Consider the following 14,477-nt stretch of genomic DNA (forward strand, 5'->3'; position numbering starts at 1 on the left):
ATTATATTGGAAAATTTTCCAAAAAATAGAAATTTCTAAATTGTTTCTCCATCTGCCAATAACTCTTGTGGAACACCTAAAGGGTTAACAAAGTTTGTAAACCCAGTTTTGAATACCTTGAGGGGTGTACTTTCTTAGATGGAGTCACTTTTTTGAAATTTCTATTCATGGGGTGCAACAGGGGGCTTCAAATGGGACATGGTATAAACAAAACCAGTCCTGCAAAATCTGCCTTCCAAAACCCATATGGCGTTCCCCTCTTTCTATGTGCTCCCGTTTGGCCAAACAGTAGTTTACGACCACATATGGGGTGTTTTTGCAAACTACAGAATCAGGGCAACCCATATTGAGTTTTGTTTGGCTGTTATCCCTTTTTTTATTGCTGGAAAAAATGGGTTAAAATGGAAAATTTTCCAAAAAATAGAAATTTCTAAATTGTTTCTCCATCTGCCATTAACTCTTGTGGAACACCTAAAGGGTTAACAAAGTTTGTAAACCCAGTTTTGAATACCTTGAGGGGTGTACTTTCTTAGATGGAGTCACTTTTTTGAAATTTTTATTCTAGGGGTACAACAGGGGGCTTCAAATGGGACATGGTATAAACAAAACCAGTCGTGCCAAATCTGCCTTCCAAAACCCATATGGTGTTCCCCTCCTTCTATGTCCTCCCGTTCGGCCAAACAGTAGTTTACGACCAGATATGGGGTGTTTTTGCAAACTACAGAATCAGGGCAACCCATTTTGAGTTTTGTTTGGCAGTTAACCCTTGTTTTACTCCTGGAAAAAATTGATTATATTGGAAAATTTTCCAAAAAATAGAAATTTCTAAATTGTTTCTCCATCTGCCAATAACTCTTGTGGAACACCTAAAGGGTTAACAAAGTTTGTAAACCCAGTTTTGAATACCTTGAGGGGTGTACTTTCTTAGATGGAGTCACTTTTTTGAAATTTCTATTCTAGGGGTGCAACAGGGGGCTTCAAATGGGACATGGTATAAACAAAACCAGTCCTGCAAAATCTGCCTTCCAAAACCCATATGGCGTTCCCCTCTTTCTACGTGCTCCCGTTTGGCCAAACAGTAGTTTACGACCACATATGGGGTGTTTCTGCAAACTACAGAATCAGGGCAACCCATTTTGAGTTTTGTTTGGCAGTTAACCCTTGTTTTTTTCCTGGAAAAAATTTATTATATTGGAAAATTTTCCAAAAAATCTAAATTCTAAAAATGTATGTCCATTTGCCATGAAGTGTTGTGGAAGACCTAAAGGGTTAACAAAGTTTGTAAAAACAGTTTTGAATACCTTGAGGGGTGTAGTTTCTAGAATGGGGTCATTTTTGGGTGGTTTCTATTATGTAAGCCTCACAAAGTGACTTCAAACCTGAACTGGTCCATAAAAAGTGGGATTTTGAAGATTTCTGAAAATTTCAAAATTTGCTTCTAAACTTCTAAGCCTTGTAACATCCCCAAAAAATAAAATATCATTCCCAAAATGCTACAAACATGAAGTAGACATATGGGGAATGTAAAGTCATCACACTTTTTGGGGGTATTACTATGTATTACAGAAGTAGAGAAACTGAAACTTTGAAATTTGCAAATTTTTCCAAATTTTTGGTAAATATGGTATTTTTTTATGCAAAAAAATTAACTTTTTTGACCCAATTTTAGCAGTGTCATGAAGTACAATATGCGACGAAAAAACAATCTCAGAACGGCCTGGGTAAGTCAAAGCGTTTTAAAGTTATCAGCACTTAAAGTGACAGTGGTCAGATTTGCAAAAAATGGCCTGGTCCTTAAGGTGAAATAGGGCTGTGTCCTTAAGGGGTTAAAGGGGCAGCCACTGTGAAAGTCACTGTTAAAAGGGCAGCCACCGTGAAAGTCACTGTTAATGTGGCAGTCACCGTTAAAGGGGCAGCCACTGTGAAAGTCACTGTTAAAGGTGCGGTCACTGTGAAAGTCACTGTTAAAGGGGCGGTCACTGTGAAAGTCACTGTTAAAGGGGCGGTAACCATTAAAGGGGCGGCCATTGTGAAAGTCACTATTAAAGGGGCGTTCACCGGTAAAGGGGCAGCCATTGTGAAAGTCACTGTTATTTAATTTTAAATTGCAATAAATAAATACCCAAGCAACGCCGGGTCATCAGCTAGTACCCTTAAAAAAAAACACATACTCGTTATGCTGCTCACCAGCTGCTCCTTTCTGATACTTCACCAATTCCCAACCAGTCTATAGTTCCCAGTTTGTCTTAGCATGCAGAAAATGACCACTCAACCAATTATTGGCCACAGTGGTGACCCACCTCAGCCAGCAAATGTCTGATAAGTCACATTTCCAGTTTATTGAGAGATCCAGTGAAGCAGAGAACACCAGTAGGCCTGAGAATCATCAGAACAGGGGCAACAGAGGATCCATGAGGTAAGTTTGATTTTTGTTTTGTGCAATTTTTTTCAGAGCCCAAAATATTGCCCTCTTTAAGGGGCAGAAGCTGTGAAGGATCCTCTTTATTCTGAGAGTTTGTGTAGGCCGGGCTAAGATGAAGGGTACCCAAGATAGATAGCCAACTGAAGAGGCAAATGCAATCTACGGACTATAAATTTATTTGTACAACAAACTTGAAGACTGTGTTCAATCTTCTGGTAATGTTGTACGTTCCTGAAGCTAATGTATGCTTTCCTTTGGTTTGACAGGCGGCAGTTATATGGATGATTGTTCACAAATGGAACTTTATGGGCCAAGGTAAAAGTGCATTCAAAACAACTGCCGTGGGCAATAGGAAAAGTTGTACCATTCCTACATGCGGATCCCAGCAATGGTGAAACATCAATCAATCAAGAGTGATGGTCTATCTTTAATAGAGGAAAATGTCCTTTAATTATTCAATGGACAAAGGTTGATAACAGGGTGAGTGGCCATACGAAGCACAGATGGCGCGAAACGGCCAGCATCCGCAACCTTGTTTTTATGTTTTTGGCTAAACGCTGCAAGAAAATTGGGTGAGTGCCACAATTTATTGTTATCTACTTTTTACAAGTTTGGATTGTTCTTACAAGTGCAGAGCACCGCCCGCGATATTACATGCCAATGCAAGCAAACTCCGGTCCACCCTAGAAGTAGCAGCAGTGCCGACACCAGGACATTGTTTTTCTTTCTTTTATTGTCATGTACAAAAGGTTGATAACAGCTAATAGAATATTCTGATAATTTATATTACAAAAATCTCCTGCAATAAGTATAGTAAAGTTATTCTAATTAAGCCCATATAAAAATATTAGTGTAAAACAGGTAGTTGCTATATGAATGGTTGTGAATTGGTCATAACAGTGGTAAAATGTTAATGACGAGGAACTGCAGACATCTTGTAGTAATGGGGCAGGTGGCCTGTACTGCTAAACTCAGGACGTAAGTCTATGTCATCTGTAGGCACCACTGTGGTCAGGGTAAACTTCTGTAGGAGTGTGGTCAGGAATATGAAGAGTTCCATACGAGCTAAGCCTTCTCCCGGACATACTCGTCTTCCTACAAGGAAAGGAGACATTATTAAGTTTTCATTCAAAAATATCCTAAACTTAACTTTTTGTGGAGCTTAATTTTAAGTCTATAAAAATATGTTAAACATATGATGGGTAGTCAATTTTCAACCTACAACTAAAAATGATGTTTTATTATAAAGTTTGGCCATCCAAGGGAATAAGTGGTTCCTCAAGCTCTTCTTTAAGCACAAAACATATTTTACCTGCAGAGAACGGCAAGAAAGCTGAATGTTTCTTTATTGCTCCCTTATCGTCCAGGAACCGATCCGGAGCGAAGAGCTCTGGCTCTGGAAACTGTTCAGGATCCTTCAGTACAGTGGTCAATAGTGGGAACACATCTGTGCCCTGAAAGTTAAGGAAATAAGGAGATTAGATGAATTCTTCCCAAGTATCAGTATATGTATGCTGCTTTTATAATCTGAAGAGCTGTATGGGCATTATAATCATAGTAGACATCAGCCTCAGATGAAATGACACAAATACAAGGATATGTATGCTAATGTAGTCCTCGGATGCATTTGGGCCTAAGGCCCAGGTGATACAAGACAACATTGCTAGCCACCTAAAATTCTACTTTTTACTGAATACAGTGGAACTAACCATTATAGAAGCCAGTCTATATGAAGACAACAACAAATGACTTCAAAGTATAGTATAGTGTAGGTAGGACAATTATTGTACCTAATGTCCACAAGTTAAGGTGGATTTAGACATGTAAGGTTAGTCACAAAGGAAGTGATCCTTCCCGACAGTCGGCTGCTCATTAAGTGGAGGTGAAGCAGCAGCGATAACTTCCACAGTGTAAGGACAAGCGGTGGCTATTACGATCGCTCATCCTCATACAGCTGCATTGTTCCTGGGCTGTTTAGACCACACATTCTGCTGTCCAGAAACGATAATTTACGTGCCTGCATGAACGACAGTTTCACCCGATAAATGAGTGTTTCACTCGTTTGTTGGGTGATTAGCTGCACCTTTAGACGGGCATATTGTCGGGAACAAGAGCTCGCAGGAGCGTTCATTCTAAGAAATCTGCTTTATTGTCTGGACGTGTAATTTCACCTTTATTCGACATAGATTCTAGCATGATTTATGGGCTGATGTATAATTTTGGCAATAGTAGGGTAGAAATTCTTCAGTCTTCACTGTTTCCACTGTATTGGCTTAAAAAGGTCTCCATACACATTAGTCTATTGTCAGCAGAACTCACCACCTTCATTGGGGCAGCTGGCAATCTAAAGTGTACGGGGACTCTCCATTCATCTCGACATATGATGTCAGGAGAGAAAAGTCGGACTAATAAAAAAAATATGTATTCTTGGGAATAAGCCGTTGCCAGAGATGCCTGGCAGTGCTATTATTCTCTCTTCCCATTGAAACACATAATCGGGGGAACCAAATGTGTATGATTGTTCATCAGAATACTATTAAGTATGGACACTTTCAAGTTCAGTTCACATTATGATTGGGATCCAATCCACATCTGGCGTGTATTCTGTGAAATATTCTCTACATTTTTTTTACAATGGGAGCCAATAGTAGACATATTTAGCTGTTTACAAATCCTTGGCATATGTTAATTGCACTGTTCAGCACTCCACAATTACAGACCAGTTATAGTGTGAACAGTAGCTGACCAAGTTTTATCCTTTCTGTGTCTTAACCCAATGTATTTACCTTGGGGATAGTGTAACCTCCAAATGAGACATCCTTAGTTGTACAGTGGGGAACCCCTGTGGGAACAATATCACTGAATCTCTGGATCTCATAGATTACAGCTTCAGTGTAGGGCATCTTGGTTCGATCTTCTGCTGATGGGCAACGATCACCTATCACATGGTCAATTTCATCCTGGATTTTTGCTTAAAAGGATATCAATTTCAAGTTAATTGGTCTGAAGGGAAGAATTGGTCATAGTAAGATGATATATGACTGTGCAAGACCTGGTTCAAAAAATAATATGCGGATGTCGCTGGCTACATTTATGAAAAGAAATCCGCATATTTATTTATTACATCGTGCAGGATGTTTTTATCTTTATCTTTTTTCTGTGATTTTTCTTTATTATGTACTATATGCTTGAGGGAGTGGCACCTTCAAGTGTGAATGTGTTCCTATTTTATCTTGGGAGTAGCATTCCTGTGCACTTTTGCCCTTCCTATCAAACAAGCTGCCTTGATTAGGTGGTACATATGGGTGTTCTTGCTCCTCCACCTCCCAATTTTTGCTTGATGCACATGGAGGTGACGGAGCAGCACACCATATGTGCGGCGTCTGCACTCCTGAACATACATAGGTAGGTTTAGCGTAGGACCTGCCTGACCTGAGACTACCTTGGCGCTGGGTAGGAGGGCACAGATGTGTTTTGATCAAAATGTATTGGCTAAGAGTCTCAGATATTATTACATCAGAGTGAGGGCTTAGTCCATATGTAATGCTTGCATCTATTTTGTTAGTGCACTATTATCTTTTTTTCTGTGAATCCTTAATCAATACAGTAAAAAAAATCCAAATAGAAATATGATCTCAAATCTTGTACCTTGAATTTGAGGATATTTTAGTAGAGTGAGGAAGCCATATCGAAGGGTGGTACTGGTAGTTTCTGTCCCGGCAAAGAACAAGTTCAGGGAGGATCCTACAAGATTCTTATTATGGAATTCTGATGCTGGATTTTGTTGATCCTATACAAAGAAATACGAGAGAACTGTCTGCAATTAGTGAACATATCTCCAATATTTTTTCCGTTGATATATTTTTTTAAACATGCAGAGAATGCTGTGAAAATTTTTGTAAAAACTCATACTTCACCAATTGCTGCCATTCCCTTTCCAATGCTTCCCTGGTTTTCTGGTCCTTCTCGACACTCAGTCAATAACCGGCTGCAGTGGAGACCAGCCTCAGCCAGTGATTGGGTGAGTAGATATTTACTGCTTGTCGAGAAGGACCTGGAAGCAGAAATGAGTAGGAAACCCAGGAGTGATGGGTCCCTGAGATCTCTGCTCATAGAAGAATCTTGTATATAACATGCAAGCTGTCAAAAATAAAGACCTAGAATAAGAGAATATTGTCTCTTACCTGTTGCATCTTAACCAGAAAGCAGTCAATAAAGTGACGTGTAGAGTCAGGGTTAAGTGTGCTCATACTCTCATTCACCCTTTCTTGAATAAATGCTTTGGTGTCAACTAGATGCTGAATACCTTTCTGGTGAGGACCAGGAATATGTCGCAGAAGCCCATGGAAGTAAAAGAAAATCTGCAATATTAAAATTGTTTAATTGAATGGGGGGCAAATGTGCTTTACTGGAAGGCATTAGATCTAAAGGCAAAATTAATTAAAAGAAAATATTGGTACTTACTATACCCCATACAGAATTCATGAATCGAAGAGTCCCAGTGATATTCTTGAGGAGAGACAGAAAATGTTCATCTTTATAACTAAATCTCTTGCCAAAAACAATAGAACAGATGATGTTGGATACAGCACAGCCGAGGAGAAAAGTAGGGTCAAACAATTCCCCTAGGGAAATAGAGAAAAAATAAATGTTATATTAAATATTTTAACTAATACCTATATTAGGCATCCGATGAGGCTACCCTCTCTGCTATTGGATACCATCCAATAAATATGAGCCAATACAACTACATAACAACGATTACTCATGTATACAGATATCATGCAAAATTCCATGTATATAGATACCATGTAAAAGGTAACAGATATGGCTATGGTAAAATAACTAAACCTAATAAAGAAATACCAGACCGCATAACTATAAATACAGTTTATTGACACAATATAAAAAGTATAGTAAATACATGAAAATAAATGCAGGGAAAAGGCGGCATCCACAAGAGGAAGACACAAGGGGTGATGGTTTTCACAGTTTAAATAGCAATAAAAGTGCAAGTGCAAAGTGCAATAATATTCAAGCAATGACAAAGAATCCATTACCCATGATGTGCTTCCTCTGGGATGGCGCCAGCCCTGACACACGTTTCGGCAAACCTTCGTCTTCCCCCAGACGGTCTAGTATTTCTTTATTAGGCCTCTCTGATATTGGTTTGACCCTTTAGTAAACAGCCATTTTACTTTTGCCAAATCTATTTATGAAGTACTGTATGACCCGGCATTAATCATTTTGTGTCAACTAAGTGGAAGTCCAGTTGAATATTGCTGACATAATATTGAAGTGGTGGTGGGGTAAGGGCCAGTCCAAGGGTAATAAAAACAGAAGACCCTTTTGCAAGCCACAGGAGTATTCAGCTATTTGTGACTATTGCAAATTAAAACCAAAATAGCACTCTTAACCTCTATGGGCCAGATTTACCATTAGCTCAGGTCAGAATAATGGCGTGAAGAAGTCCCCAAAAAGTCCCAAACGCTAAAACTGCGCACAAATTTGCGACTTTTTTCTGCTCTGCACTATGCTCCGCAGTTTTCTGAAAGTGGGCGTGTTTTCTTATGTAAATGAATCTCTAGACAGATTTACTATTGGGACTATTTAAAAAGTCGCAAAAAAGTCGCAATTTCACCCCAGTGAGGATCTTGCTTATCTTATGAGACTTTTTAATAGAACATGCGACTTTTTCATAAAAACGTGCGACTTTTTCGTAAAGATGTGCGACTTTTGTAAAGCTGCTTACTGACGGATAAACTGCTACCGTCAAACCACATTTATTACAGTCTTAAAGGGGCGATCATAAATCTGACTTGGCTAAAACTGACTTTAGCCATATGTGAAAGTGGAGTGAGCTGTCAGAGTCATGATAAATCTGGCCCTATGTCTTATATGTATAAAGAAGGACGTATATATACACGTGTGTGTGGGTATGTATGTTCCACGTTCATTCAAAAACGCAACCATCGATTTCAACAAAACTTGGTATACACATCCCTTGCTACCTGGGAAGAAATCTTGTGGGGGTCGTACGCCCCTACACAGCAGCTGCATGGAGTTTGTATGCTCCAACTGTTTTTGCTACACACATATTGCTCTGTAACTCAAAAACTCATCAATCAATTTCAACTAAACTTAATACACATATCACTTACTATCTGGGAATGAATACTGTGGAGGTAACATGCCAGTACAAATGAGTTTCTGTCTGTCCACAAGTCTGTCTGTCTGTCTGTTCTTTATGCGCGACCAAACGACTGGACCGATCTTCACCAAATTTAGAACACAGGTACATCAGGTGTCCGGGAAAGTTTTAGACCGGATCTCAGATCTCTAGGACGTACTGTTCCCGAGATAGTCCCAAAAAATGACCTGCATTAGCCAATAGAAGCCTGCAAGTCTTTCTCTTCATATCCCAACTGTCATACACACGGTCACATGTCCCTTATCAGCCAATAGACGCTCACAGGCCCTTAGTCTCCACATACACACAGTTTTACTCCAGGTTTCCATAACAACCCAGCCATTTTATTTCACTGCTGTAGGTTAGCTTTAGGCTAGGGCTACACGACGACAGGCTACACTGCTACATGTGTCGCGTGACATTGATGTCGCACCAATGTCGCGCAACAATTTTAATAATGATAGTCTATGGTGTTGCACTGCAACATGTGACATGCTGTCACTGCGACGCGACAGTCGCGGAAAAATCCATAGTACGACACCATAGCCTATCATTATAAAAATAGTTGAGACAAAATGTCGCGCGACACATGTCGTTGTGTAGCCCTAGCACTAAAGGGGCAGGGCGCTGTGGAGGTCACTATTAAAGGGGCCAGCACTGTGGAGATCACTGTTAAAGAGGCATTCACTGTGGATGTTACTGTTAAGGGGGAAGGCCACTGTGGAGGTCACTGTTAAAGGGGCGGACACTGTGGAGGTCACTGTTAAGGGGGCAGGGGCCACTATTAAAGTGGCAACTGATGTGGAGGTCACTGTTAAAGCAGCAGGGTACTCTAAGGTCACTGTTAAGGGAGCGGGGTCCTGTGGAGGTCACTGTTAAGGGAGTGGGGTGCTGTGAAACTCACTGTTAAAGGGGCGGGCTGCTGTGAAGGTCAAAGTTAAGGGGATGGGCTGCTGTGGAGGTCCCATTTTAAGGTGGCGGGGCACTGTGGGGGGGGGTCAGTGTTAAGGGGTGTGGGACTGTGGAGTACACTGTTAAAGGGGCGGGGTGCTGTAGAGTTCACAGTTATGGGGGATACCGTCGATATCTTTTAATGACACACACAAACATTAAATTAAATAGATTAAATATACCCGTGCAAAGCTGGGTCCTTCTGCTAGTTCTATTATAAACCAAGGGATGCCCATCCTGCAGCCTTCCAGCTGTTGCAAAACTACTCCCAGCATGCCCTAATAGCGTTAGGCTGTCCAAGCATGCTAGGAGCTGTAGTTTTGCAACAGCTGGAGGGTCGCAGGTTGGGCATCCCTGGTAAACCCATTTTGTAAGTCTATTGAGCAATAAAGTGTGGGCATTGGACAATGGGTTATCATAAGTATCAGATTCAGCTTCTTCAGCATCATGAGAAAAACCATTGCTTGATTTTTTTGATGATCAATATTAGTTGAGGTGGATGTAACATTGAGGCCTCTGTCTTAGCAGGTTCTTCTCAAAGCAAACATACAAACTGAATTCAAAGATAAAATATATGAATTCTACCAATTGCCACACCACAAATGATCCACTGCATGACGAAGGAGAAAAGTATGCCACGTTAAATGTTTCCACACCTTCAGTTTTGCTGAATTCCTCCACAAGAAACTGAGCCTCCTCCTGGATTCTCTCTTCTATGCTCCTCTTTCCCATCCCAAAGTTTCTAAGAGTGGTAAGTGCAAAGCGTCTCATTTGCTTCCAGCGCTCTCCATTGCTGCCTAAGATTCCTAGAAAAAGAGGTACTCAGTTGGCTTTTCTAAATAGGACAATACATTCACAAGAAAATTCCAAGTGGAGAATTAATGCCATCTTACCGTGTCCCTTCAGCACATGTTCAGACAGTGGCATCCTCCCTCTTCCACTGAAAGCATCCCTATTGTCTATTAAGGCCTTTTTTACCATATCATATCCACAAAGCATCACAGTTGGTCGAGATCCAAAATATACTGTGAATATTGGACCATATTTTTTCTGGAGCTGCAGAGATAATCAAGTATGAGGTGAAATCCACATATTTGTAACATACTGAAAGTAGTCCAAAGGTTCCAGCACCCATCTTGTAAAAAAAAGTTAAAAACAAGGCATTTATTAAAGCCGGTTAAATCCATGAAAATACATCCATGGAGACTGGTTATAAGTTTTAAACAACAGGTTCTTGATCATAGCATGATTAAGAACTCGTAGGTTCAAAATGCGTAAGCTGTCTTCACAGATATATCGTGGTGGTTTTATCATCTTAATAAATGTTTTGTCTTCAATGCTTTCAAAATAGGCTCTAGATCCTTTCGATTATTTTCAGTATACTATTCACCTAAAGAGAACATGGCATCTGCCTCAAGTTTATCTATTAAGCACCGGTGAACTGAAAATGTTTATATCTGTAAAGTACCTAGGGCGATTAATGTTGTAATTCAGAAATTGTAAGCATATTATCATAGATTTCAGGGTTCCCATTTTTCGTCCATGATTGTTCTTGTATCTGTGTTATTGAAGGCTAGTAATTCTCAGTACAGCTTCACTGGTGGCATATTTGCCAAAGGACCATTGTCTTTAATCAAGCTTCCAAGCCGAAGGTCCCTTTATTATAGTGATCAGTGGGGTTCCCTGAGAATAGGTCTTTAGGTGGCCAAACACATTATTTTAACGTTGATCAAAATGGACAATTTCAACCAAAAACAAACGTTCGTTGGTTGAAATTTAACAACGAATGATTGTTTTAGCCAACAAATGATAGACCCTTATAGACCATTTTGCAAAAGTTGGATCAACAGTAACAGCCAATATGAACTAAAACGTGTATGACCATGTCTGTGAAAGGAACTTTCACCAGATGATTGTTCATCTGCTGTTCAACCATCAACCAACTTCTGTCTAATGTGTATAGACAGCTTTTGGTGAACCACACCATTAAAATGTAAATTAAGCTAAGACCTTAACATTTGCTTTTTTTCTGCTTTTTTTTCTAGAAACAGAGCCAATCTTGTTCCGTGCATTGTACCTAGTATTGCAGCGCAGTCCCTTTTACTTGAATGGGGCTGAGTCCCAATACCATACACAGCCTATGGCCAGTAGTGATGCTGTTTCTAGAAAAATCCTTCTTTCTAATCCTACACAAGCACTTTCAGTACAATACATGTCACCTTTGATAAAATAATTAAAGTGATGTTCTGAATCTTTACATTAAATCAGCTTTATATAGTTACCCCCATGGTTTACCTGTTGGAGTGAGAGTAAGAGCTCCCAAGGGTTTACTTGGAGAATGTTGCCAACCACTGGGAATGGATGAGGACCTGGTGGCAGATGTGGATGGTCCTTAGGTTTTCCTTTCAACCATATTGTCCAGACCAGACATAGTAGGACAATGAGGAGAACAGCTGGGACAAGAAGCATGGTCACCTTTGGTCTCTCCTGGAGAGGTATAATGCCGTTTATCTCCAAGTGCTCTTTTATACAATCTCCTAGGTAGGGGCTCAGGTGATCCCGACTCGTGCCCTCATGGTCATGTAACAGTGGACAGGAACAAAATAATTTTCCACTGAGTAATTCTATGAATAATTTCCATTATTTTGAAATTGACAGAGCGCACGCTGACCATATTTCCTAATACTATACTACAAAGAGCTAAAAATACACAGATCTATGTCCATTCACCCTGCAGTGAGTCACATCTATAGGGTCATATTGAAAATAGCAATGCAATGTGCTACATAGAATCTACAAATATCTACTTTAGAACTCTATTAGTGATGAGGGACAGGGGTCATATTCGAATTTGCGATATTTCTCAAATATTTTGTAGAATATTCATTGAATATTTGCGAATTTGAATATTCGTTATATATTCTACATTCTTTTTTTTTTACTTGAAAATCAGCAAGGTAATGATCGCGTAATATGCGAATATTACGTGATCAATACAGGCGTGGGTCAAAAACGAATATATAGCACTAAATTGAATATAGTGCTATATATTAGTTTTTTAGAATATTCGTCATTTTTTTCCATCTGAAGTCATTATTCCTCCCTGTTTAAGTTGCTTGACAAAAGAATATATAGCACTATATTCGAAATATTCGCGAATTCTCGAAGTTGCAATATTCGCGATAAATATTCGTAATTTCGAATATTCGAGCTCAACACTAAACTCTATTAGGGTGTCATGCATGAATCAGATAAACTAAAGGGCTTTTCTTCTTTGGACAATCTCATTTATGTTAGAAGGGTCCCAATAATAAACAACTTATCATAGAAGCCCCCCGCCCCCCTTTAGTAGAACTTGGCAGTAAATGTTCAGTTCCTCTACATAGCCACTACAGGAGAAATGAAGCGTTGCTGTTGAAATCACACTACTGTCTGTGTAATGCACAAATGTGCTGGGTCACCTAGAGCCAAAGATATTCCTTGTAGCCACCTTCTTATCTAGTTAATAGGTGAGAATCCGGAACGGAGCCTCCTCTATACTTAAAGGGGTTTTCCAAGACTTTAATACTGATGACCTATCCTCGATCGGGGTCCAACACCCAGGACCTCCACTGATCAGCTGTTTGAGAAGGCAGCGGCAATCGAGGTAGCACCGCAATCTCCTCCAGCTTTTCCTAGGCCAAGTGATGACACGTTCATCGGTCACATAACACATGACCCAGGCACAGTTCGGTCCCATAGAAGTGAATCGGGCTGAGTTGCAATGTCAAGCACAGCCAGTATACAATGTACGATGCTGTGCTTGGTGAGCACACAGTAGGCCGCGGCACTCACAGGAGCTCCTGTGCATTCCCAAACAGCTGATCAACGGGGGTCTCGGGTGTCATGCCTCCACCGATCAGATACTGATGACTTATCCAGAAGATACGTCATCAGTATATAAGTCTCTGAAAACCCTTTTAATGAGGTTGGACTTTTTTTTTATTCAACGGAATACCTATGAATCCTAATATTGATTATATGGCACATACTAAAACATCTTTTTTCAATCTTCTGGAACATTTCCTAGATTGTTGAAGTCAGTTCTTGCTTTCCTTCCCCCTGATCAGATAGTCTACTCTCCCATTCAAATGGTGCTCCAATCCATAAGATGCTACAGATGGAGGGTCAAGTGACCAAACATACACATCATGATGCCTCCTCCTTTGAAACAAACATTGACATTCTGCACTTACTGACATGTAAGGGGTCAGACCTTAAAGAATGGATCTTTCTGTCCCTGAGTGATATACCTGGCTCACTTCTATAAGATGTGAATCAAGCAGACACAATTGTAACCCGAACAAGGCAGTTAGAACAATGCCAGTTGTTCACAAGACTACAGAACTGGACTTCCCCTACAGAAGACACCTTTTCCAAGTATTAACAGTGCCTCTTTATGCTCAGGTACCCCTAGGACTTACAGTACGGCACAAATGGTGGCGACTCTTGCTCCGTTGCTCCCCAGGTCATGCAGTGATGGAAAGCACACCCTTTCTTCCCTCAGGGGAAAACATCCTGGTGATGTGGGAGTCTCTGGTCAGATGTCAGCTGGGGTGTCCTTGGTGTTGGGCGGTGTTGTGCAAAGCAGGGTCCCAAGGAAGGATATGGTGCAATGGTGCAGGTGTTGCTACATGTAATGATGAAGCAGATTTAACAGTAGAACAATTTCTTTACTTGCAAATAAAGTTCCAGTCAATGGCTTAACTATTATTGTAGCATCATACTGGTTGCTACGGGGCCTGCAGTAGAAGAAGGCCTGGGTCACCAGGGCTGGGACAGCACCCAGGCACTAGAGGAGGAGTCATTATTTACACATGGGATCTGAACAGCAACAGGGGGCCCAGCAAACTGCAGTCTGACTATTCAAACTAT

At 40.4% G+C, this 14,477-nt stretch overlaps 1 protein-coding gene across 2 annotated transcripts; it reads right to left on the reverse strand.

The window, feature by feature from the left end:
- Window positions 1-3,137: 3,137 nt before the first annotated feature.
- LOC122946038 (cytochrome P450 2B11-like) lies at window positions 3,138-14,193 on the reverse strand. Of its 2 annotated transcripts, none has more exons than XM_044305331.1 (9): window positions 14,027-14,193; window positions 10,457-10,619; window positions 10,220-10,369; window positions 6,887-7,047; window positions 6,607-6,783; window positions 6,071-6,212; window positions 5,209-5,393; window positions 3,735-3,876; window positions 3,138-3,517 (listed from the first exon to the last, which is right to left on the reverse strand). In XM_044305331.1, exons 2-9 carry the CDS (start codon window positions 10,560-10,562, stop codon window positions 3,333-3,335), a joined length of 1,248 nt encoding a protein of 415 aa, XP_044161266.1. In that variant the 5' UTR covers window positions 10,563-10,619; window positions 14,027-14,193; the 3' UTR covers window positions 3,138-3,332. The 2 variants fall into 2 exon arrangements, with proteins under 2 accessions (XP_044161266.1, XP_044161267.1); XM_044305332.1 differs by lacking the exon at window positions 14,027-14,193 and adding an exon at window positions 11,859-12,035.
- Window positions 14,194-14,477: the final 284 nt, after the last annotated feature.

The sequence above is a fragment of the Bufo gargarizans genome, chromosome 9 (genome assembly GCF_014858855.1).
Source record: "Bufo gargarizans isolate SCDJY-AF-19 chromosome 9, ASM1485885v1, whole genome shotgun sequence".
NCBI classification, from domain to species: domain Eukaryota; kingdom Metazoa; phylum Chordata; class Amphibia; order Anura; family Bufonidae; genus Bufo; species Bufo gargarizans.